Consider the following 26805-nt stretch of genomic DNA (forward strand, 5'->3'; position numbering starts at 1 on the left):
TTGGGTTCAGTCCCTGGCATCACATAAAGTCCCCAAACCCCCTCCAGGAGTGATCCCTGAGTGCAGAACCAAGAATAAGCCCTGAGCATTATCAGATGGACCACCTTAAAAAAAATCTATGGGAGCTGGAGAATATAGCACAGCAGGGAGGGTGCTAATCTTGCATGTGGCTGGCCTGGGAGGATCACCAAGTCTGGCCCCCCCCAAAATAAAAAAGTATAAAGAACTTTAGGAATGGAGAGATAGTACAGAGGCTAAGGAGCCTACCTATAAAAATTCTTTTTTCTGATCTAATAGATGAAGGCTGAGAGAAACATTCTGTTGGAAACAGAAGGGGAAAAAACCCAGACAATTACATAAAAAATATTTATTAAAACAGACCAGTTTGACATGAATTTATTGTTAACAAAAGTTACTCCCAAATGTCCGTGAAATCACCGTAGCCCAGTCTCCTTGTGCTGTTTTGGTAGGGATAGAGCTAACTATGGACATCCGTGCCCGCAGTTTGGGCTATCAGCAGTTCATCCGCAGTGAAATTCTTTTCCCCTTCTTTTATTCAAGTCTAGTAAGACACTTCCAATTTGAAAGCTTGTAGGAGACTCATCAAAGCCATGTGTTAACAAGAATGTCTCCTCACAGTAAAAACAAACATACAGTTTCAATCCATTTCAATCTAATCTCTGATATCCGATGTCATGCCGAGCAAATCCAAAATGAAGATCAGATCTATGCAATGCCTTGACCTTCTTAAGGGATCCAGTCCCCACTGCCAGCAGAGGGTAGGGTGGCTGACTTCTCCCTTTCTTACCTCTAACACTGCCACACCCAGCAGCATTTAATCTTTCTTCCAGTGGCACTGCCTGTGCTAAAGTGCTGTTAAAGGGGTGTTTTAAAGAGAAAAAGTCTGGGAGGAAGGCCAGGATCCATAGCCACTCTCTGAACAAAAGGGACACAGAAGTGCTTCTAATTGGCAAAAAAATAATGCCCATTCTCACCAGGATTCTTCTGTCTGTCAGTCTACCTCTGAAAATGATTCTGATAAACTGTTCCCACGGCTCCGTTTGCATCAGTACAAACATAAAAGAGCTAAGGTCCTTAAAGAACAAATGTCATTTTTACATGGAGGTAAGGCTTAATATGGGTCTGGCAATGATGTGCTGGTTTGAAAGCAGCGAACTATGGTGTCACTGAAGACAGGTTGAGTGGAGAAACTCTGCGTGTGGGCGTGTTGTTGGCTGACAGTGTAGCAGGGAGGAAAAAGGGAGCAGGCATCTCGGTGGAAGGAGTCTCTCCTTGGTTCCGAAGCTGTAGGATTTGCCGGAGCAAAGCCTTACCCTCTTCCCGGGTCTGAAACAAAGTCAGGTAAATTTCAAACTATGTGCAAGGTTATTGTCAAAAACTACATTCGTATACTTCCCAGCCCCAGATCATGGTAAAGATTTTATGTGTTCGAGGGCTGGGGACGAGAGCCTTGTCTGGCATGTTGGAGACCCAGGTTTGATGGCTCCTCTTCTTCCCTTTCCCTCCACCCCTGCCCCTGCCAAAAGAACGCATTTTCTAGCCTAAAATCCAAATGTGTTCTTTTTTTTTTTTTCCCTTTTTGGGCCACACCTGGCGATGCACAGGGGTTACTCCTGGCAGTGCTCAGGGGACCATATGGGACGCTGGGAATCGAACCCCGGTCGGCTGTGTGCAAGGCAAATGCCCTACCCACTGTGCTATCTCTCCAGCCGCCAAATGTGTTCTTGAAGATAGATACTCACATCATTGAATGCACAACATTTTTGGGCACAAGTTGATGCTTCATCCCACAGCTTGCATTTAAAATAGTACTGGGCCAGATAGCGGAAAGCAGTGCTCTCCTCTAAGTGTTCCACTATTTCCTAGACAGAAAAAACAGGAGTGACTAAGTGATAAGAGTAAGAGCAGCAGACCAGTTCTCCAGCTCCCCCACGTACCCCACAGGAATAGATATCTTGGATATACTTGATGTAACACTGGGCAGCCTGTTCTGACTCTGTCAACTGCTCATGAAGCCTACAAAAGAAAGAAGTCTGTAAAGACATCACAAAAGCAAACTAGTAACAAAACAGTAAATACAACTGAGACCAAGATATAATGACACATAGACAAGTACAAATGTTGACATAGATGGCACAATGAGACTTAATCATTTTAATTCTTTTGCTACTAGAGGGACAAATAAGCTCAGTAACATCTACAAAATTCTCTGCTAGTACTTTGAGAGATGTTAAAAAGGTAACAAAGCTGGGTAAGGTAAAAGGTAAAGGTAAAGGCCCTCCCGTTGATCGTCGATTTGCTCGAGCGGGCCCAGTAACGTCTCCATTGGAGACTTTGTTGTTACTGTGTCTGGCATATCGAATACTCTCGGTAGCTTGCCGGGCTCTCCGAGAGGGGCGGAGGAATCGAACTCGGGTCGGCCATGTTGGCCGCTTGTAAGGCGAACGCCCTACCCGCTGTGCTATCGCTCCAGCTGGGGAGATAGCTAAATGGACTGGAGTTCATGCCTTCAAAGCAGAAGCCACTGGCTTGATCCCCAGTACTGCAATGGTTCCCCACCAAGTACCACTGAGAGGCAGACCCAAGCACCAAGCCAGAAGTAGCCTGGGGGCACAGCCAAATATGGTCCAAAAACCAAAAATGAGGGAGCACACAGAGACCTTAATGGGCTGCAGAGTGCGATTTGCATGCAGGAGACCTGGAATCAACCATGAGCACTATGCAAGCACCACCTTGAGTGACACCTGAGCATTTCTTGGTCCCAAGAAGATACTATTATTAATATGCATGCTTTCAGGATTATTTTTCTGTGTTTACATATATGGAAGTATGAGATACAAAACAATTATGTCTATCAATATTTTTGTAGCTTACTTAGATTTCAGCTATTAAAAAACCAACATTTTTCTATGTCAGTAAACATGGATTGTTTTGCTTTTTGATTTTTTTGGGCCATACCTGGTAATGCTCAGGGGTTACTCCTGGCTTTGCACTCAAGAATCACTCCTGGTTGTGCTCAGGCGACCATATGGGATGTCAGAGATTGAACCTATGTTTGCCACCTACAAGGCAAGAACTTTCCAGCTGTACTACCTCTCCAGCTGTTTACAAGTTTACTTTACTACCCTAGTAAACAAGTTTGGAGGAATATTATGGAAGACCCAAAAGTAATAATGATTGCTTTTAATTTTTATTCAAAACATAATAAAACATAGTTTTGCCTTGTAAACAATATAAAAACATCCCCTTAGGCAGATCACTATTACCTAATTTTTGTTTACTTAATTTTTTTTTTTTTGCTTTTTGGGTCACACCCAGTGATGCTCTGGGGTTACTCCTGGCTCTGCATTCAGGAATTACTCCTGATGGTACTCAGGGGACTATATAGGATGCCAAGGATTGACCCTGGGTTGGCCACGTGCAAGGCAAACACACTCTCTGCTGTATTATCACTCCGGCCCTATGTTACCTAATTCTTGTTCAGTGTGGAAGTCTGCATGTTGAACAACACAAAGTCATCATAAAAGCAATTGCTAATGTCCAGAATATAGTCGAAATTCAGAAACATCTCAATGGAAAAAATTGCAATTGGTTAGAGAGATATGCCAATGTCAATATATAAACAGAGCTCAAAGAAGTTTTTTTAAATTATTGTTTTGTTTTGGGCATAGTGGTGCTTAGGGCTTACTCTGGGCTCCGAGCTCAGGGATCACTCTCGGGCTCAGAGGACCATATCAGGTACCAGGGATTGAACCCAGTTGACCATATGCAAGACAATCTGCTATACTAGCTCTGGTCCAAGAAAAGAGGATTTAAAGAAGACTTTAAAATAAGCTTTCACAGTAAAAATGATTGGCATTCGTTTTTTCTTTTTTTTTTTTTCTTTTGCTTTTTGGGTCAAATGTAGAGATACACAGGGGTTACTCCTGGCTCTGCTCTCAGGATTTACTCCTGGAGGTGCTCAGGGGACCATATGGGATGCTGGGAATCAAACCTGGGTTGGCCACGTGCAAGGCAAACGCCCTACCCACTGTGCTATCACTCCAGCCCAGATTGGCATCCTTTAGGGAAGCAATTTACTAATTTACTAATGTGCATCAAGGGCCTTAAAAGCTTTATCTTAGCAGGGCTATTCCCCCCAGTCCATTCTTGATCCTTTGCCTACCAGGAAAGAAATTCTCCTTCAAAAAGAAGTGGTATTCCCTCACTTCAAGATAGCTCAATTTCAAGGTCAGGGAGACATCCCAGTAGTCAGCCACCTTGCACATGAGGGATCAGAGTTCAATTTCCAGTACTACATGGCCCCTCAACCCAAGCACCAATTGGGTGCCCTGGTAACCCCAACAGCATGGCCCAAACAGTACCACACTGCCAGGTGCAAGCACTGAACCAATCCAGCCCAGAGTTAGCACTGTACTGTACCACTGTCATCCCGTTGTTCATCGATTTGCTCGAGCCGGCACCATTAACGTTTCCATTGTGAAATTTGTTGTTACTGTTTTTGGCATATCAAATATGCCATGGGGAGCTTGCCAGGCTCTGCTGTGTGGGCGGGATACTCTCGGTAGCTTGCCAGGCTCTCCGAGAGGGATGGAAGAATCTAACCCAGGTCAGCCGTGTGCAAGACAAACGCCCTTTGTGCTATGCTATCACTCCAGCCCAGAGTTACCACCAAGGATGGCCTTGAGCATTGCTTGGGAGCCCTCCAGCAAATCACTTAAAAAGAAAGCTAAAGTGGGTCGGAGGGATAGTTTAGCAGGTAGGATGCTTGTCTTGCATGCAGCTGACTGGAGTTTAATTCCCCTGCATCCCATTTGGTTCCCTGAGTACCACCAGGAGTGATTCCTGAGCACAGAGCCAGGATTAACCCCTGAACATTGTCAGGTGTGGCCAAAAAAAAAAGGAAAAAAAAAGAGAGATTGAGAGAGAGAGAGAGAGAGAGAGAGTTTGCTAAAGGGGCCAGAGTGATAGTATAGCAAGTAGGGCACTTGTCTTGTATACAACCAACCCAGTTTAGATCCCGGGGACCCCATATAGCCCCAAGCCATGCCAAGAGTGATCCCTAAATTAAGAGCCAGGAGTAAGCCCTGAGTACTGCCAGGTGTGGTTCAAAACCAAACAAAGACCTAAATTTCCACCAGTATTCATATACTGTGCTATAGCCCTACATTCATAGAGGATGATGAATGGGAGGCTCTGCTGTACATTTATTCTGCCCAGAATCATTTTGAAATGTATCTCATCACTCAGAGACCACATAATAGAGACAGATAGACCACAGGCAGCCAATAAGAGCATGTGCTTATCTCCTAGGGCCAGGCCACAGGCCAGACGTTCCCCAAACCTGCTCTGAAGCATGGAAGGCCTACCATTCCAGAAAAGCCAAACGAAATGCCAATAATGTTTTAGTTCATTTACTCACTTGGCCAGTTTCACCAGAGCCATTTTCTCCACATCTCCCACAGCATAAGCTCTCCAATAACACTGTCAGAAACATTAAGTGGTCATATTAACCATTGCCCCGAGTGCCATAACCAATCATATAAAGGCTCAGATTTGGTAAGTCTTCCCCAAAGTTCAGATTTGCAGAATGCAAAGCATTTTTACTATCTTTGATTGGCTCAGACTAAATACTGACATTCCCAATAATGATGCCAACCCAGCTTTGCTTTTTAGCTATGTACCTCTAAATACTAAATTTCCTTTGTACATAAAATAAAATGAAAGAAAAATTAGAAAACAGCCTAATACTTTGTCCAAAAAGCATATTTCCACTAAAATTCTCCAAGGTCCAATTTCAGTTACCTTTTTGGCTTCTACTAGTTGGTTGAGTTTCTCGTAACATTCTCCTAGAGCAACCAGCATTCGAGAATCATTGGGTCTACAAAGAGGAAAAGGCAGGCTTAGCTAAGACTGTAGATAGGTACAGTTCTTCCTTGAGGAAACATTACCACCATAATTTTAAATCTAATTAAATGCCAGTCTTTATCTCAGTGCTTCACATAATTATATTATTGGTATTCAAAATTAAGACATTGGTGTAGGGGCTGTAGCAGTGGCACAGCAGGTAGGGCGTTTGCCTTACACAAGGCCAACCCGGGTTCGATTCCCAGCATCCCATATGGTCCCCTGAGCACTGCCAGGAGTAATACCTGAGTGCAGAGCCAGGAGTAACCCCTGTGCATCGCCAGGTGTGGACCCCCACTAAGAAAAAAGCAAAAAAAAAAAAAAAAAAGACATTGGTGTAAAAGTAAATTAGTCCAACCATTTTGGAAATCAATACAAAGCTTTCTATAAAAATCTAAAAACAGGGGCCCAACAGTAATAGTACAGCAAGTAAAGTGCTTGCCTTGCACACAGCTAACCTAAGTTTGATCTTGGCACCCCATATGGTCCCATGAGTCCCACCAAAAGTGATCTCTGAGCGAAGAGCCAGGAGTAAGCCCTGAGCATTGCTGGATATGGCTAAAAAATATATAAAAGTAGGGGCCACGGCAATAGTACAGCAGGTTGGGCACTTGCCTTGCATGTCATAGACTCAGGTTCAATCCCCAGCACCACATATGGTCCCCTGAACCCTGCCAAGAGTGATCCCTGAGCTCAGAGGCAGGAGTCAGCCCTGCGGGACAGTCAGATGTACCCAGGAACAAACAAAAAAGTGGCATATATACATGATGAAATGCTATTTGGCTACTAAAAATGACAGGATACTTTTTTCTTTCTTTCTTTCTTTTTTTTTTTTTTTTTGCTTTTTGGGTCATATCCAGCAATGCTCAGGGGTTACTCCTGGCTCTGCACTTAAGAGTTACTCCTGGCAGTGCTTGGGGGACCATATGGGAAGCTGGGAACCGAACCCAAGTCGGCCACGCATAAGGCAAGCGCCCTACCCACTGTACTATCAATCCGGCCCCAGACAGGATACTCTTAATTAGAGAACTGATCCACACAACTGAGCTGGTGTGGGGTTAGAGGAGAGGGGACTTGGGGTTCTTGGGAGAAGGGCGAGGTATACTGGTGCTGCGTATGGTACTGGGATTGAGTGCATAAGGAAACATCATTATTAACAGCATTGTAAACCACAGAATGTCAATACAAGATTGTTTTCAAATGAAATAAAATGACAGGAGCAATCACATAACACAAAGCCACGAGTAGCCCTGGAGCACCACCAGGTGTGGACCCAAAAACAAAAAGCCTGAAATTTTGTTAAAAGTAAAGTAAAGGCCCTCCCGTTGTTCATTGATTTGCTCGAGTGGGCCCAGTAATGTCTCCATTGGAGATTTTGTTGTTACTGTGTTTGGCATATCGAATACATCACAGGTGGCTTGCCAGGCTCTGCCGTGTGGGCAAGATACTCTCGGTAGCTTGCTGGGCTCTCCGAGAGCGGCGGAGGAATCGAACTCGGGTCGGCCATGTTGGGTGCGTGCAAGGCAAACGCCCTACCTCTGTGCTATCGCTCCAGCCCATGAAACTCAAGGATTATATGATACAAAATAAGTCAGCAGAGAAAGAAAAATGATATTCCCAGTATGTAGAAAATAAGGAAAACAAAGTAGACAGAGACAAAACAAAACAAAACAAAAAAACAGTGAATTCTGATAACAGAACTGAGATTACTAAAAGGGTTGAGGGCATGAGAATAGGACCAAAAGAGGGAACTCAACAGGTGGTGGTGGTGGTGACTGCTTTTTAAACAAAAAAATACAATCAGCAATTAAATTAAGAAACATTTCAGTGCCTCAACCCTCCCGGCTAGTCGAACTTTAGTTAACCCGAGAGAGGGAATGAAAGCTGCGAAGACCGGGTAGGGAGGACTGTATAAAACATACTGATTTTATTGCTCACTGACTTTTTTTTTTTTAATTTTATTGAATCACCATGAGATAGTTATAAGCTTTCATGTTTGGGTTACAATCACACAATGATTAAACACCCATCCCTCCACCAGTGCACATTCCCCACCACCAATATCCCTGGTATAACCCCCCTTTCCTACCCTCCCTCTGCCTCCATGGTAGATATGATTCCCCATAATCTCTCTTTACTTTTGGGCATTATGGTTTGTAATACAGACTCTGAGAGGCCATCATGTTTGGTCCTTTATCTACAGCTCACTGACTTTTACAGCATGCAGTAAACAATTTGTGGGAAAGCAAAGGATTACAAGTTGGGTAAGCTGCTCTCTGTGCTATTCTGTTTTGCAGCTGCTTATGTGGGAAGCTCCTTGAACTTTCTCAGCAAAACAAGACAGGCATGAGAATGTGGCTTCTGGCCCAGCCAAGGTGGATCAGGTGCAGTCGTCCCTTTGCGCCCCCCCCCCCCAACTTTTTGGGCAGGCCAGTCCTACCAAGGCCAGTCCCCAGCATTTCAGAATTACCCCACCCCACCCCCGCCACCCACCCAAATAGAATATACAAAATAAAAATGACCAGCTAACATGTAGCAAGTTTAAATTCAGATCTCTAACAGAGTAAACAATTCACTGTGATTTTTCAAAAGATAAATTACCAGCTCTTACCATAGTGCACACACTGTGAAGTCGCCACACTTACCGAAGTTGGTGGGCCCGTCTGTAATAGTAAAGGCAGTAAAACGGCATCTTTAGAATCTCATAGGTTTGCCCAAGGCCATACCAGGCTCTATAGTCACGCTTATTGACCTCAATGGCATGTCTAAGAAAGAGACAAAGAGACTGATAAGAGAGCAGAATCAAGGCTAGCGACATCAGAGTCAACATAGGATCGCAGGATCTCACAATCTGCCCAACCGCTGCCAGCTCACCTATAGGCCTGAATAGCAGCAGATGTATTCTTCATTTCCATGTACTCATGGCCCATCAGCGTCCAGGCACCAAGATATCGAGGATTCAACTTCAGTGCTCTCTGGAAATACAAGGCTGCTTTCTCATGCTGAGAACGCAAACTATAATAATTACCTAGTTGAAAAAAGGTGAAAATCATGAGTGACCATGGGCTGGGAATAGAGCTCAGCAGTAGAACATTTACCTTGCATGTCTGAGGTTCAATCACAAGCACTACCAAATGACAGGACAACACTATACGACTTGGTGGCTGGGTAGATGGAAGACTGAAGCTCATGCCTTATCTGAGGAAACCCCAGGTTTAATCCCTCAAGCTACCTGGTCTCCTTTGTATGGCTCAGAGGAACCTCCCCTTCACCCAAATATTACTGTCACTGTCACTGTCCTCCCGTTGTTCATCTATTTGCTCAAGCAGGCCCAGTAACGTCTCCATTGTGAGACTTGTTGTTACTGTGTTTAGCATATCAAATATGTCACGGGTAGCTTGCCAGGCTTTTGCCGTGTGGACGAGATACTCTCAGTAGCTTGCCAGGCTTTCCGAGAGGGGCGAAGGAATCGAACTTGGGTCGGCCGCGTGGGCCACAAGTAAGGCAAATGCCCTAACCTCTGTGCTATCTCTCCAGCTCCTCAGAAAGACTATACTTTCAGGGATCATTTCTATAGTATGTTACTAGAGAAGTTTCTCTGATCATGTCATCCAAATATGAACAACTAAAAAGATACGAAGTCACTGGGGGTGGAGAGTTAGGTCAATAATGCTCAGGTGTTCAGCTCTGCATGACTGGGGCCCAATTCAAAACCCAGCACCATATGGTCTCCAAAGCATCACTGGCTGTAGATCTGGGAGTGGCCCGGGGTCCTACAAGCACCCCCAGAGTGGCCCTGATGGTGCCCCACCCCTACACACACACACACACACACACACACACACACACACACACACCCTCTAATGCAGGGCCCAAGCAGCTCTGTTGGCAGAATATCATTTGTGAGTGGCCCCCAGGACCCTTGAGCAGTGCTTGAGAGGCCCCCAAAATAAATACATGAATGAAGTTTACTAAGAGACCCCAATATTATATTGGGGGGAAAAAATCTATCCCAGCCCACTCTCCGCATCTGTTAACATACTGACCCACTCACCAAGCCTGTTCCACCAAATCCCGACTAAATCTCCCGGAAGATGCATGCCAAACAGCTAAACTTTATGGAATTGCAGGTCCTGCTGCTGAAAACCCTGGAGCACCCACCAGGCGGGCCAAATACCCACCAAACCAAGGCTCGTGCAGCATCACCCATCCTCACCAAAGCAGTTTTGCCAAAGGGCTCAACTCCACCACCCACGCAAATTCTCTACAGAACCCACCTCCAAATAATTCACATACCAGCACCGGGCTGAGTACTTTAGTGTATTTTTCAGTTTGGGTGGACAGCCTCTCCCCTGCACCCCCAGACTTCCCGACATTCCAGTAATCCCTACATCTGTCACCTTGTTAACTCATTGGTCCAGATCACAGATTTGGAAACATCTGGACCTCACAGCTACATACACCGCCACATGACACCTCCGGAAGCAATAAGAAGCTCTATAAATTTTTTTTTTTTTTTTTTTTTTTGCTTTTTGGGTCACACCCGACGATGCTCAGGGGTTACTCCTGGCTCATGCACTCAGGAATTGCTCCTGGCGGTGCTCAGGGGACCATATGGGATGCTGGGAATCGAACCTGTGTCGGCCATGTTGGCTGCGTGTAAGGCAAACGCCCTACCCGCTGTGCTGTCGCTCCAGCCCAGCTCAATAAATTCTTAGACAAGGACTTACCAACTCTGGAGTGGGCTATAACAATGTTAACATAAATTTATTTTCTAGATCTATTGATTTTAATACTGCAACTTTGTTATCTAATCAATTTTAATCCTAGTATCTATCAACAGTTGCCACTTTTTTCTACATTTAAAAAAAAAAACCCTATTCCCTGCCCCCAAACTTCTTGCAGAAAAATTGTATGTAATACTGTCATAATTTTGGAACTGGAGAATTAGTACTGCAGGTAGGGCATTTGCCTTGCATGCCAGTAGACCAGGGTTGATTCCTAGTATTTCATATGGTCCCCCGAGCACCACCTAGGAGTAATTCCTGAATGGGAGCCAGGTGTAACCCCTAAGCATTGCCAGGGGTATGGCCCCAAACAGAAAACATAAACAACCAAAAAAAAAAAAGATTATTCAAATTTCCCCAGGAAATACATTTTATCTATAACACATTCTGGTTTTTTTTAAATTTGTTTTAAACAGAGATAAAAACAGAGATAGAGAGATAAACAAAGGTAGAGAGATAACAGAGCAGGTAAGGATTGAGTCTGGCTTGCACATAGCCAACCCAGACTCAATCCAGGCACTGCAGAAGTTATCTGGCATGGCAATATCTACAGACATTTTGGGTTATCACAGCTGGGGAATGGGAGTTAATCTTATCTAGTGTATAGAACCCAAGGATAGGAAACTTTGCAAGGATAGGATCTTTCCATGCAAAGGACAGTTTCACACCAAAACATGATCTAATCCAAAATGTCACTAGAATGAAGACTGAGACACTCTTGATACAAAGAACTTCCATCATTTTCATAGGAAAACTCTTACAAACTTTATTTATGTCAAAAGTAGTCTTTTTGGTTTGTTTTTGTGTGTATGTGGTTTTGTATTTTTGGGGGTTGGTTTGTTTGGAGGACACACCTGGTGGTGTTTAAGGCTTACTCCTGAGAGCATTGTTTGGAAGACCTCTGCAGAGTGCCAGGGACTGAACCAGAGTGAACCATGTGCAAGGCAAGTGCCTTAACAAGCCTGGTACTATTTCTCCAGCCCTGTTTATAATGGGGATTGATGGGGAAGCGGTGTCAGAAATTGAACTCATCATTTCAGCCCCCTTATTGAAGTTTAAAATGTTCACACATCTGACCCAGCCTTTCAATGCTAGGTACTTGTTAACAGAAAGCTTTGCATAAAAAATTTAAAAAACGGGCAGAAGCAATAGCACGGCAGGTAGGACCTTGCATGCAGCCGACCTGGGTTTGATTCCCAGCATTGTCCCCTGAGCACCGCCAGGAGTAATTCTTGGGTGCAGAGCCAGAAATAACTCCTGTGCATTGCCAGGTGTGACCAAAAAAGAAGAAGAAAAAAAAATTTTAAAAAACATGCCAAAAAGACTTGTATGTGTATACCAGAAATATACACATACAAATTTTTCCTGAACCACTTTCCTGAGGGAGGAGCAGGAATCAATTCCAGGATCCAATACATGCACTGAGCTAGGTCCACAATCCAACACTTTTTATATTAATAATGAGTATGACTTACACTTTCTAAAAACTGATTAAACAAAAATGATAACACATTCATATAATAAAATACTAAGTAGCTAAAAAACAATAAATTAAAATTTAGCTATATTAACATGAAAAGAGACAAACTGTTAAGCTGAAAAAAATGTAGTTACTGGGATTGGAGCAATAGTACAGCAGGTAAGGCATTTGCCTTGCATAAGGCCAAGCTGGGTTCAATCTCTGGCAGCCCATACGGTCCCCAGAGCCTGCCAGGATTGATCCTTGAGCACAGAGCCAGGGGTAAGCCCTCAGCACTGCCAATTGTGACCCGAAAATAAACAAACAAAAATAAATTTTTAAATGTAAATATAATAGTATAAATATAATCTATACATACACAAAATATTTTTAATATTCACATGGAAAAATATTTTGAAGTAATGAACACCAATCTTATGAGTAGGGTGTACCATAAAAGTGTATAAGGTAAAGGTAAAGGCCCTCCCGTTGATCGTCGATTTGCTCGAGCGGGCCCAGTAACGTCTCCATTGGAGACCTTGTTGTTACTGTGTCTGGCATATCGAATACTCTCGGTAGCTTGCCGGGCTCTCCGAGAGGGGCGGAGGAATCGAACTCGGGTCGGTCATGTTGGCCGCTTGTAAGGCGAACGCCCTACCCGCTGTGCTATTGCTCCAGCCCATAAAAGTGTATATTGTATTATATATAATTTTGTTACCTTTAACACTTTACACTATTGTTAATTTACATTACTTAAAGACTAAATCTTAAATTTAAGAGAAACAATTGGGTCAGCTAAAGAGCATGCATTGCTGTGGGAGGCCAGGGTGTGATCCCCAGTACTGCATGGGCCCCTGAGCATAGCTGGAAGCAACCCACAAGCACTGAGCCAGAGGGAGCCACTGAACTCCACAGGAGAGGGCCCCAAAACAAAGAAAGTAGTGCCTCTTACCAATTACACAGCATGTTTCTACACGATATTTATCAATCTCACACAGATTGTGTGCCAGATAACTCAACTCAGATTTCATGCTCTAGAAGAAAAGAGAAAGACAATCCCAGCATGAAAAGGTAACTCACTGATATTTAAAACAAACAAATCAAAAAACCCACATACAGTATGAGACTAATACCCAAAGATATAGAAACAAGGGCCAGGAGGACTGGTCCACCGGGAAGCTTGGCACACAGAAGGAGGGGCCAGGCAGTTAGGACACAGAAGGGACCACTATGACAGTGAAAGCTGGAAATGATCACTCTGGACACAAACCGAGTGCTGAAAGGAGGTAAAGTGATATTGCAAACCACAGTGACTAAAAGGAAGATAAGATAAGATAAGAGAGAGAAAGAAGAAAAGTGTCTGCCATACAGGCAGGCTGGCAGGGTGGGGCAGAGGGAGGTGGGAAACTTGGGACATAAGTGGCTGGTAATCTCCACTGGTGAAGGAATGGGGGTTGAAACATTGTATGACAGAAACTCAATCATGAACAACTTTGTAACTGTATATCTCAAGGTGAGAAAGAGAGATAGAAAGAAAGGAAGAGAGAGAGGGGGGAAAAAAAGAAAAGAAAAGACACTATCCTGTCGCTCATAAAAGTAGGTGACAAGCCAACCTGAGGGTGCAATCAAGTCCAAGCAAAGCAAACAGCTCACCCTGACATAAAGAAGGTTGGAGAATGTGTCCATGTTTTCAATTCGGTAAGGGTCTTGTTTCCTTAGCTCATTAAAAATGGAAAGGGCTTTGTCAATATCTGCAGAGAGAAGACTGTTCAGAAAACAGCAAAGGGTACCTGAAAGCATGTGATAGCATTTCATCATCCTTGTTCACTCACCTCTGATATTGTGATAAGCAACTGCAATTTGGGAAACAATATATGAGCTCTTAGAGAAGCCAACATCAATGAGATTCTGATATTTCTGCAGCGCCTCCTCTATCAACTGCAACTCTGTATATATATGAGCCAGAAAAAACTCTTTCATCCAGGTATCTGGCAAAGACAGGAACTTCAGCTGTTAGCAGGAGAGAGAGGGACACAATATACACTGAGCACTTTTTCAAATGAGAATCAAGCAGTTATCTTCATCATCTAAAGAAATTTATCATTAAAATTGTATTAGAGCACCTAATCTTGAATCCAGTACAATTGAATTAATGGAGTAGGACTTAATCGACAACAGGGAGAAAGGGCCTAATGGGGGCAGGCTTCAAGGAAAAGATAGGACCTGAGGCAGATCAGAGAATGGGTAGGACTGGAACAGAGTGGAAGAAGAGAAAAATCATTCGAGGGAAGAACATAAGGGGAAGCAAAACAGTAATGATGAGGGTGTATGAAAAGGATAGGGAAGTTGCCTTGGTTTGAGGGAGGGTTACATGCTAAGGAGTAATGGAAAACTAAAGACTAAATGGAAGGGTGGGTCCTGTGCTACAACAGGAAATGAAATGCTTTGGAAACCACTGCCATAAGAGAATGACATGAGAAGCTTGAGTGACAGCACAGCCAATAGGGCATTTGCTTTGCACACGGCCGATCCAGGTTCAATTCCCAGCATCCCATATGGTCCCCTAAGCACTGCCAGGAGTAATTCCTGAGTGCATAAACCAGGAGTAAATCCTGTGCATCACTGGGTGTGACCAAAAAACTCAAAAGTAAAAAAGAGAATGACATGAGGAGACAGCTGGAAAGGCTAGATGCTTTGCAAATTGGGAGTCTGGAATTAAATGGTCCCCCAAGCTCCGGGACCACTTGAACTCACAAGTCCTGCGGGGTGTAAACAGGGAACCACATGTAAGACCACATGGACCCTAAGTTCTGCTAGGTAAACCAAAATAAATAAATAAAATCAATAAATTTCTACTAACATTGAATTGAAAGCAAAATTAACTCCATGAATAACATTGTCCTCTAATGACTAATAAAATGACTGTAATTATAAAGCAATTTCATGTAAATTATTTTATTCATTAACAAATGCTCCAAATCTTTGTTTGTTTGTTTTGGGCCCACACACCTCTGCTCAGAGATCACTTCACCTCTGCTCAGAAATCACTCCTGGTAGGCTTAGGGGACCATAAGGGATATCAGTCAGCTGCATGCCAGGCAAGCACCCTACCCTCTGTACTATTCCTCTAGCTCCGAATCTTTAGTCTTATGATAGCACAGAAAAAAACCTTAGTGTTTTAAAAATTAAATTAAGTTATTTAATAAGTTAATAAATAAGCAGGGTTAAAAAGAAGGTATAGCGGTCAGCATGCCCTGCATCCAGCCAAACCAAACTCAATCTCTGGCACTACATATGGTCCCATGAGCAATGCCAGGAGTGAAAGATTGTATACAACTAAATGTGGTCCCAGGGGCTGAAGCGATAACACAGCAGGTAGGGCGTTTGCCTTCCATGTGCCCACCTGGGTTCGATTCCCGGCATCCCATATGGCTCCCTGAGCACCGCCAGGAGTAATTCCTGATTGCAGAGCCAGAAGTAATCCCTGTGCATTGCCAGGTGTGATCCAAAAAGAAAACAAACAAACAAACAACAACAACAACAAAATAAATGTGGCCCCCAAACAATAAGTTTTTCTTGTTTGTTTTGGGGCCAAACCCAGCGATGTTCAGGGGTTACTCCTGGCTCTGGGCTTAGAAATCATTGGTGTTGATGCACAGGGGACCATATGGGATGTCTGGAAACAAACTTAGGAATCGAACCCAGGTCAGCTGTGTGCAACGCACACGCCTTACCTGCTGTACCATCTCTCCAGCCCCTAAATAAATATTTTTAATACAAACTTTGATTCAGAAATTCCTTTCCTATATTGTCCTTGGAATTAAAAGAGTAACTCTTTAATAACATTTGATCTATAAAAAAGTCAGAAGATGATGCAAAAATATTAATATAAAGATAACCTAATATACCCAGATACAAATCCAGAACTAATTTCAAAAATTAAACGTTACTCTTTAAAATAAAATCTAAATTCTCCCCTGCACACACACACCCTGTCCCCCCAGCCAACATTCTAAAAGTAAATGAGACCAGGAGAGCAAAGAGCTAATTATAGTCTAAGGTTTAACAAAACTTTGCCTCCCTCTACTCCATTAGTACAGAATTGGAGCAGAAATTTTTCACATAGTTCATCTCCATTTACCATCTCTTTGTCTGTAATCAAGTTACAGAGTTCTAGCCAGGCTCCCCAGTGCAAAGGTAAAACATGAGTAGCTTCCACAAATACATCGATGGCCTCTTTGACCAAGTCCAGTTTTCGGAGCACCACACCGTACCTAGGAAAGAAGGAAACATCCACAAGACAAGGTAATGCTTTAGAACATCTCCTTTGAACTCGGGAGACTGTTATAGAATGTTCAAAATGACTAAAACTCTTACAGGTAAAGGCCAAATCCATCAAGCTCCCGCGCATGGTGTTTTTTGCTGAGCTCCACTCTTAATTCTCTAAGAGCTTCATTTTTAACTTGTCCTTTCTCAAGGGGACCTAGAAAGGAAATAATCTCTGAGCTATAGAAAGCTGTTTGCCTTCAATTCATATATCTAAAGACTCCCCATGGCAACAACCAGTTCCACCTGTAATTCCCAGCAAACATTCAATGATATTTGAAAAAAACTATTCATTCCAAAGATTGCAAACATAACTCGTGTGCAATCTACTTTTCTTAAATCACAGTTTGTTTTTAATTTGAAACAGTTATCATGGGGGAGCCAGAGCAACAGTACAGCAGGTAGGGCATTTGCCTTGCGTGCAGCTTACCCAGGTTCAATCCCTGGCACTCATATGGTTCCCCAAGCTTGTCAGGAATAATCCCTGAGTGCAGAGCCAGGGATAAGCCCTGAGCACCACCAGATGTGCCCCCATTAACCCCATAAAATGAAGCCAAAAGAAATAGTTATCATGGGGCCAAACAGAGTACAGTATCCCATACGGTCCCCTGTGTAATGCCAGAAGAAATTGCTGAGTGCAAAGCCAGGAGTGACCCCTGAGCATTACCAGGTATAGCCACAACACCAAAAACTAAATACAATTAATTAAAACCAGAAGACTTAATGAAAAGATCTTCATATTGAAGGGCAGAGTTCGGTGGAAGAAATCCTTTGCAATACCAGGCCATTCCCATGAGTCAGCGCTTAGCTGGAGCTGGATGACAACCGTCGACTGTGTTCTCTCATGGGCCATAATCCGCTCAACCTACTCACATATTAATTATTACCTGCCTGGCTCTTGTAGGTAGTTGAATTTTGCAACCTCTGTCTCAAACCAAAATGGAAGTTGAAAGGAATTCGTACCTAGACTATCAACTGTTTCATCATCCTTCTTCTTTTCTCCAGACTGTAAGAGAAAATAAACAACCAGGTCTTTCTTTTAGCTTATTCTAAAACACATTCTAAAACCAAAAGACTGATTCTACTTAAGGGTAGAGTTCAAATCCAACCACAATGGCATCAATCAGTCACTAATTTTTTTTTATTATTATGTTTTTGGGGTGGGGCAAACCCAGAAGTTCTCACGGGTCACTTCTGACTCTGAAATAAGGAATTACTCCTGGCAGTGCTCAGGTGACCATATGGGAAGCCAGGAATTGAACAAATGCAAGGCAAAGCCACTACCTGCTGTACTATCACTCCAGCCCTGGTCACTAATTCTTCTTTCCTTTTTTTTTTTTTTTGTGGTGCCAAGGACTGAACCTAGAACCTCACATGGGCAAGAAGCGTGCTCTTGAGCCATATTACCAGCCTTGCTCACTAATTTTTAAACATCTAAATGTCCCCACTGCCCAAATTTATAATTACTTGAAAACCAAAATAATTATGGAGCCAGGGAGATAATACAATGGGCAGGGCACTTACTTTGCATGCAGCCAACCTAGGTGTGATCCCCAGCATCCTATAAGGTCCCCCAAGCCCTGCCATGAGTAACCCCTGAACATCACTGGATATAGGCAAAAAATAGGCAAACAAAAAAAAATTACATATGGTATTAATTATAAACATTAAAAATATAAGAACTCTTAGCTGAGGACAGGAGCAATATAGAAGACCTAGGTTCGATCCCTGGCACCACACATGGTCCCTAGAGCATCACTGAGAGATCTATAAGTTTAGAGCTAGCAATAAGCCCTGGGCACTGCTGTGTGTGGCCCAAAAACCAAAAACCAAGGGGGGGAAAAAAAAGAGAATAAGCCCATATTGTTACTAAACAATAAAAGGAGGAAGGAAAATAAGTACTTGCTATAGAATAGAATGCCAATGGCAAGTAGTAAATGAGGAGAGATCTTGGAATAGAAAACCATCATTTTGCAATATCACTGTAAAGAATACTACAGCAAAGAATTAACAATGGATATTAAATCTAGGAGAAAGTTTTGTTTTGTGGGGGTGTTTTTTGGGTTTTTTTTAAATTTATTTATTTATTTGGGTTTTGGGCCATGCCCAGTGCTGTTCAAGGCTTTCTCCTGGCTCTGTGCTCAGGAATCAGCCTGGCAGTGCTTAGGGGACCATATGGAATGCCAGGGATTGAACCCACGGTCAGCCATGTGCAAGACAAACATGCTACCCACTATACTATCTCTCTGGCTCCTGAAGAAAGCTTTTATAGGTATAGAAAGCTTTTTTGACCTTAAAGTGTGTAAGCTGCTCTGCATGTTGGAGGTCCAGATTTGATCCCTAGCACCCACAATCTCCCAACACTTCTGGGAGCAACCTCTGATCACCTTGCCAGGAACAGCCCAAGGACGACCAGGTATGGCCCAAAAGACAAAAATAAAAACAACTAAATATATAAAAAGGAAAGTGTATCCTTCCCAATTGCTGATTTACTGCAAGGGAAATTCAGTGGATAATATTTTACTAGCTGACCACAATGAACATTAGCAATGATATTAGCGGATAACTACTAGATATCCACTTACCACCAGATGCAATGACCTGAGGATAATTCACTTATCAACCAATCTGCTCAAGAGTCTGATTTCAATAAGGTCACACAGAAACATAACTTACATCCAAACTGAAGAATGTTCAGGAATAACTCCTGAGAAGGGAGGCAGGGGTGGTCCCCCCAAAACAAAAACAAAATGCAAGACTGTTCTGTTCTGGGGGACTGGAGCGAAAGCACAGCGGGTAGGGCATTTGCCTTGCACGTGGCCGACCCGGGTTCGATTCCCAGCATCCCATATGGTCCCCCGGGCACCGACAGGAGTAATTCCTGAGTGCATGAACCAGAAGTAACTCCTGTGCATCACCAGGTGTGACCCAAAAAGCAGAAAAAAGAAAAAATCAGATCTAGAACCTGAGAGATAGTACAAAGGGTTGGGCATTTGCTTGCATGCATCAAATAACGGTTTGATCCCCAGAACCTTAAATGGTCTTTTTAGCACTGCCAGGAGTAAGCTCTGAGTTTTTGCCAAGTGTGGGGAAAAAAAAAAAAGAAAAGAAATCAGATCTGTAGTTATTAGGACAAATGGGAGGTAGAGGACTGTGTGTCTAAAGGTACAAACTCCCACTTATAAAGTATTGATATGTAATGTACAATATGATGACTCTGACAACTATATATTAACATTACTATATGATAATATTAAAAGTTAAGGGAGAGGGGCCGGAGCAGGTGCAGTGGGTAGGGCGGTTTGTTTGCCTTGCATGCAGCTGACCCGGGTCAATCTCCTGCATCCCATATGGTCCTCCAGCACCTCCAGGAGTAATTCCTGAGTGCAGAGCCAAGAATAACCCTTGAGCATTGCTGGATATGAACCAAAAAGCAAAAAAAAAATGTTAAGGGAGTAGGGCCAGAACAATAGTACAGCGGGTAGTGAGTTTGTCTTGCACATGACTGAACCGGGTTTGATTCTCGGCATTCCATATGGTTCCCCAAGCATCGCCAGGGCTAATTCCTCAATGCAGAATCAGGAGCAACCTCTGAGCATCTCTGGGTATAACCCAAAAAAGCCAAAAAGCAGAAAAAAAAAAGTTAACGGAATAGATTCTAAAAAGTTCTCCTGACAAGGGAAAAACATTTTTCAACCTGAGATGAAAGATGTTAACTAAATTTATTGCAATGATCATTTCATTTCATTTTCATTTCATCATCCTGTTAATCGTCGATTGCCTCGAGCAGGCCCCAGTAACGTCTCTTTCATCCTAGCCCTGAGATTATATTCACGGCTCTTTAGGAGAATGAGACCCATCATTGTTACTGGTATTTGGCATATTTGGTAGGCCACGGGGAGTTTGCCAGACTCTGCCCTGTGGGCAGGCTACATTCGATAGCCTTGCAATGATCATTCTACAATATATGTTACGTCAAATCATTGGGTTATATACCTTTTTAAACTTATATGGTTAGAAAACCGTGGGGGGGGGGGAATTCCTCATTTAATTCTAAGTATGGATACTTCCCTGAAAGCAGAATGACATCTGAAAGTAAGCCTCACCAGATATCTAGAATACATGTACAGGAAATAGGCTTTCTTGCTCTTGCAGCCATGCAGGAAATGTGCTGCCCGATCATACTCTTTAACATCAAAGTAGGACTTGGCCAGAGTATATGCATCCATATCCTGGGCATCTTCCTAGAAAAGAGAAACTTTAAGTGCTTGGTAAAAGGACAACGAATGTTCAAATCCTAAAAGCATATTTATTAATTTCAATATGTAAGAAAAAATAATTACATCCCTCCTCCCCCCAACCATATACATAGAAATAATTTTTAAATTTTCATTTTATAAATAAGTCCAAAACTTTGTTTTCAAAGTATTTTTTAAAAATCATGGGCTGGAACAATAGCACAGCGGGTAGGGCATTTGCCTTGCATATGGCCAACCCAGGTTCAATTTCCCGCATTCCATCAATCTGATTGTTTGATTTCCTAGTTTCATGATATTAGTAGCAATGTTACTTAGATTCTCTGAGTATTCGCTTTTTCCCCTGAGCACCACCAGGAAAAATTCCTGAGTGCAGAGCCAGGAGTAACCCCTGTGCATTGCCGGGGATGACCCAACAAATAAATAAATAAATAAATAATCAAGTTAAGGAAAAAATTTAAAAGTTGAAACTGGAGAGAATAATACAGTGCCCTCTTGCAGCTGACCCTGGTTCAGTCCCTGGCACTATATATATAGTCAAGTCCTCTAAGTATTGCCAGGAGTATCCCCTGAGCACAGAACCAGTAGTAAGCCCTGGGCATTACCCAATATAGCTACAAATCAGAACAAAACAATTTTTTAATTAAAAAAATCGAACACTGGGGCTGGAGCGATAGCACAGCGGGTAGGCATTTGCCTTGCACGCGTCTGACCTGGGTTCGATTCCCAGAATCCCATATGGTCCCCTGACCACCGCCAGGAGTAACTCCTGAGTGCAGAGCCAGGAGTAACCCCTGTGCATCACCAGGTGTGAGCCAAAAAGCAAAAAAATAATAATAATAAATAAAAAATAAAAAGAAAAAACACTTAGAAACATGTGCTGCTTTGGCAGACATAACAGAAAGTTGAATAAGCTTTGATTTTAGGGAGCTGGCATCAATCTGATTCCTTGATTTCCTAGTTTCATGATATTAGTAGGGATGTTACTTAGCTTCTCTGACTATTTGCTTTTTCTTCATCTGTAACGATAACAAATTTTATTAAAAAAAAAACGGCATGGAAAATATCCAGATTTTTAAAATCCTACATAAATTCAATAGACTGTGCAATGTCTGAAGTATTCTACTCATAGGAAGTTTAAGATTATTTTACAGTTGAAAGCATAGAATACACCTAAAATTCAACTCCCCCCTCCACTTCCCAAACCTGGAAGCACTGGCAGTCACCCCCACAAACCAACTCCAGCACCACCATGTAGGTTCTACTACCAGCCTTGCTCACGGTCACCGTCATGGTCCTCCCGTTGTTCATCGATTTGCTCGAGCGGGCCCAGTAACCAGCCTTGCTCAGAGACCCATAAATAAATCTCGAAAGTGATCAAAAGACTCGGTTAATCTCAGACCTGTGAATGACTGAACAGACCAGGGTAAATTGGAGGTGGTGGGTTGGCCTGGTGCCAACCCAAGCAGAGCCCCCGGCTTCCACAATCTAAAATTGCTTCCATGCCCCTAGCCTGACCCAACCATCTCAGGATGGACCGCACTGAGATATAAATCTGCTGAAAATTCTGGCATGGGGGTTTTGTGACTGAAATCTCCAGGATTTTTAGGGGTCAGGATGGGCTACCTCCCACATCCCTGTACTTCCGAAGCCTCAGCAGTCACATCCACACCCAAAGCAGCCACCCAATTGAAAAGCTACTCCATCCTTACCATCCCAATAAAAATACCAAATGCCCTGAACAAACACCATGACCTCTTAATACCTATATTGCAAACCAAAGTGCACAAAAGGAAAAGGAGCGAGAGAGCAAGAAGGAACGTGCCTCCCACGGAAGGAGGCCGGGGATGGGAGGATAGGGTGTTGGAGGATGGTCGTAGGGAAACAGGGGCCACTGGTGGTGGGAAATGTACACTGATGGAGGATGGGTGCTGGATAATTGTATGACTAAAACCCAATTATAAACAACTTTGTAATGATCTATATCACGGATATTCTTTTTTTTTTCCTTAAATTTTTATTGGTGAAACACCATGAGGTACAGTTGTAGACTTACAAATTTTTGTGCTTGGGTTTCAGTTATACAATGATCAAATACCCATCCTTCCACCCGTGCCCATTCTCCACCACCACCAGTCCCAGTATCCCTCCCACCCCTCATCCCCCCATCCCACCCTACCTCTGTGGCAGGGCATTCCCTTTTGTTATCTCTCTCCTTTTGAATGCTGTGGTTTGCAAAAGAGACATTGAGTGTCACTCTTGTTCAGTTAATAGTCTACTCTCATCACGCATCTCCCATCCTGGGAGGATCATCTCACGGATATTCTTTAGCACTGCACTGTAGCACTGTCCTCCCGTTGTTCATCAATTTGCTGGAGCGGCCCAGTAACGTCTCCATTGTGAGACTTGTTGTTACTGTGTTTGGCATATTCAAAACGTCACAGATAGTTTGCTAGACTTTGCCGTGGGGGCGATACTCGGGTTGCTTGCCGGGCTCTCGGAGAGGGGTGGAGGAATTGAACCTGGGTCAGCCGGGCCGGCCGGGCCAGCCCCATGCAAGACAAACACCCTACCGCTGTGCTATCGCTCCAGCCCCATGAATATTCAATTAAAAACAATTTTTTTTAAAAAAAAGTAATGTGGAGTTCACGCCCAATTCAATCAATTTAATTAATGGCTGAATAAATAGCAGTACTCCTACATTAAAAAAAAATACAGCCACAATTCTTTTATGCAGATTAATGAAATGATGCACACATTTAAGTAAAAAAACACACTTCACCCAAATTCTAATAAAATAATTAAAATGATAATTTCACTCTGCTCATTCTTTCTGGCCCAAAATCACCAATATAAAACTGGAACCAAAACTGGTTTGGAGGCTAGAATGGTACTATAATGGGTACAATGCTTGCCTTGCACTCAGCCAACTGAAGTTTGAGCCCCTAGCCCATATAGTCCTCTGAGCACTGCCAGGAGTGATCCCTAAGCACAGAGTAAAGAGTAAGCCCTGAGCACTGTAAGATGTGCCCCCCCAAAAAACGACCACAACAACAACGACAACAAAAACCTTTTTTTTCACTGAATTAACACATCCTAAAAGTAGCCATTCAAATTAAGCTCTGGTGATTCTTTTTATATTCACTCATCACTTGCGCACCTCCCTCCCCTTCTCAACCTCTCAATTATACTTTTCTGAACTAAGACCCTCTTAAGTATGTCTAGGATGGCAGGAGTCAAGAAATGGCTTTTTATCCTTTTGGGGTTTTCTGGTTCTGTTTTACTGGTGGTGCTAAGGAGTTACTCCTGACTCACTCCTGGTAGGCTGGGGTTGTGGGGGATTAAACCCTGGTCAGCTACATGCAAGAAAAGCACCCTACCTGCTATACCATCTCTCCAACTCCAGAAATGGCATCTTGAGCAGAGAAGATGGTTCAAAGGGCAGAACACAAGTATAGCATGCAGGAACCATGGCAAGCAAGTCCCTCCCGAAGAATAAACAAAAGACATCTGGGTCCAGGGAAATAACTCAGGAGTCAGGGGCACATGCTTTGAAAGCACAAAACTCAAAGTAGATACTCTGCACAGCACCCCTGCTCCAGTTCTGCAAGGCACTGCCCAGCACCATGGGGCCTCCAACACCACTCACTGAACAGTCCAGGGCAACAGGGAGTGGTTTCTGGATTTCAGGGCTGGAGAGATAGTACAGCAAGTAGGGCGCTTTGCCTTGCATGTGGTAGAACAGGGTTCGATGTCCAGCACCCCAAATGGTTCCCTGAGCACTGCTAGATGTGATCCCTGAGCACAGAGTCTGAAGAAAGCCCTGAATACCGCCAAATGTGGGCCCAAAACTAAAACAACAATACTAATTCAGACTGTAGCACGGTAGCACTGTCCTCCCGTTGTTCATCAATTCCCTCAAGCAGGCACCAGTAGCATCTCCCTTGTGAGACTTACTGTTACTGTTTTTAGTATATCGAATAGGCCACGGGGAGCTTTCAGACTATACAGAACAAATGAATATGGGCTGGAGCGATAGCACAGCTGTAGGGCGTTTGCCTTGCACGCAGCCAACATGGCTGACCCGAGTTTGATTCCTCCGCCCCTCTCGGAGAGCCCGGCAAGCTACCCGTGATGTATTCGATATGCCAGACACAGTAACAACAAAGTCTCCAATGGAGACGTTACTGGGCGAGCTCGAGCAAATCGATGATCAACGGGAGGGCCTTTACCTTTTTACGTTTACACAGTACAGACCACAAATAAAATCCATTCCTATATCCTTGAATTTTCCTGATATCCCCAGAGAGTAGATACTATCCTCTGTAATTTGACAAATGAGAAATGAGCTCAGGAGTTCAAGCCAAACTCACGAGTGTGGCCGAGATCGGGAGGCCAGAACTATCTGACCCCGAAGCCAGTTCCAGACTCGAAAGTGTGTCTAACTCCAAAGCACTACTCTAACACAAGCCTTTTCCCCTCACCATTATGAATATTATTTAGGCAACAAAATGAACCAGAAGATGGAGTCTTTAGCAAGGAGAGTTGGATCCGGGAAACCACCTCTCTCCAGCTTACCGACGAGAAGCATGGAATCTTTCAAAAGCAAAAATTAAATAAAAACAGTGCAGAGACGTGCTCAACACATCCAGCTCTTTCGACGCTAGAAGCCCCTCTGCAGCCCTCGCAGCCAGAGTGCACGCCGCCTCCAGTGACAGGGCGCTCGAACCTCTCCGGAGGTTGGGCAGCGCGCTCGGGGAAGTCCTTACCTCTGTGATGGGTGGCGGCGGCTGAAGCTCGGCCAGGGGCAACGGCGGCAGGGAGAAGGCCAACTCGGCGGACCTGCAACAGCCACGCAGACCGAATCAGCTCCGCGAGCCCCCCTCACCCCACCCCCCAAGGCCAAGCCCGGTGACTTTGCAGCCAGATAACTCACCATTTGCTGCTGTGCAATAGACCCCGCTCTCGGGTTAGGCCGGCAATAAGTAGCAGCTGCTTTTTAATTTCCCGCAAATTTGAAAAACCGCTGCTCGTTGACAGGACAGGCATCGCAGCAGCGGTCACGGCCACCGGGACTACAGAAGAGCTCGCAGCCATTTTCCTGCCTCTGCCACCGTGGCCAATCACGAGCGAGAATACTAGCAGTCCTTCCGAACTAAAAAAGTCTCCCGGCCATTGGAGGATTCTTTCTCCAGTTAAACCAATCACAGGTCTTATTTCCAAAGGCGTCGCCAAGAGGCAGGAAGAGAAGACATTGAAACGCCTTCGATTGGCCCAGAGCTACCGGGGCGGGAAAGTTAGAACCAGAAAAGGGAGAAGGGGAAGAGAGATCTCTGCATAAGAGCTGGGCGGGGAGAAATGATGGACTGGGCAAGTGAGCTGGAAAGGTACGGTGGGAGTCGAAGCCAGAAAAGGTGCAAAGGGGCAGGAAAGGTAACTCAAAAGTAGTGAAGATTATCGTACGAAGCCCCGCGTTGGAACTCTGGCAACAGCAGCACCTGGACCCCCGAGATCCGCTGGCCCTTAAGCACGCGGGTTGTGACCCGGGGAGCTCCCAGCATCTCTGGAAGGAGCTGCACGGACGGCTTCGGCAACTGGAGCATTGGACCGTCAAACCGAGTGTCCAGGGAATGGTCTCCAAACACCGCTGGCGTGACTCTTATTTGGGGAGCCGCACCCCCAAATATTTGCTCAGGGCTCTTCACTCAGTCATCACTCTTGGTGGGGCTCCGAGAACTATATGCGATGGTGCGGAGGATTGAACCCAGGATGGCTGCGTGCACGGAGAGCGCCCTACCCTCTGTGTTGTCTCTCCAGCCCTCTTTTTTAAAATATTATGGCGGGGGCGGGGTGGAGGGGGAGGGCTGGAGGGATAGGAGGAGCGGAAGCAATAATAGTACAGTGGGTAGAATGCTTGCCTTGCATGCGGCCAACCCTGATTGATTTGATCCTTGGCACCGCATGTGGTTCCCAGAGCCCACCAGGTGGGATCCCTGAGCACAGAGCCAGAAAAAAACCTGGTACCACACAGTCCCCTGAGCACTTGTAG

The 26805-nt window shown here is 44.1% G+C and overlaps 1 protein-coding gene and 1 pseudogene across 1 annotated transcript; one reads left to right on the plus strand and one right to left on the minus strand.

Moving 5' to 3' along the window:
* Positions 1-420: 420 nt before the first annotated feature.
* On the minus strand, positions 421-25853 carry CDC23 (cell division cycle 23). The gene is made up of 16 exons (XM_056124462.1): positions 25693-25853; positions 25526-25598; positions 20607-20744; positions 17464-17506; positions 16552-16657; positions 16316-16448; positions 14007-14184; positions 13828-13925; positions 13127-13208; positions 8803-8956; positions 8574-8693; positions 5827-5902; positions 5444-5505; positions 1959-2037; positions 1764-1883; positions 421-1347 (listed from the first exon to the last, which is right to left on the minus strand). The coding sequence occupies exons 1-16, from the start codon at positions 25851-25853 to the stop codon at positions 1177-1179; spliced, it is 1794 nt and encodes a 597-aa protein (XP_055980437.1). The 3' UTR covers positions 421-1176.
* Positions 9475-9591, plus strand: LOC130033226 (uncharacterized; annotated as a pseudogene).
* Positions 25854-26805: the final 952 nt, after the last annotated feature.

This window comes from Sorex fumeus, unplaced genomic scaffold (assembly GCF_029834395.1).
Source record: "Sorex fumeus unplaced genomic scaffold, SorFum_2.1 ptg000051l, whole genome shotgun sequence".
Taxonomy (NCBI): domain Eukaryota; kingdom Metazoa; phylum Chordata; class Mammalia; order Eulipotyphla; family Soricidae; genus Sorex; species Sorex fumeus.

What these genes read in the sequence shown, in the direction of transcription:
- CDC23 (XM_056124462.1), bottom strand. Translation starts at nt 25,853, where the DNA reads ATGGCTGCGAGCTCTTCTGTAGTCCCGGTGGCCGTGACCGCTGCTGCG. An exon ending in AGAAACATGCTGTGTAATTG is followed by an intron (nt 8,957 to 13,126) that starts GTAAGAGGCACT and finishes TTTTTCAACTAG; the next exon opens with GTAATTATTATAGTTTGCGT. An exon ending in AAGATATCTATTCCTGTGGG is followed by an intron (nt 1,884 to 1,958) that starts GTACGTGGGGGA and finishes TTTTCTGTCTAG; the next exon opens with GAAATAGTGGAACACTTAGA.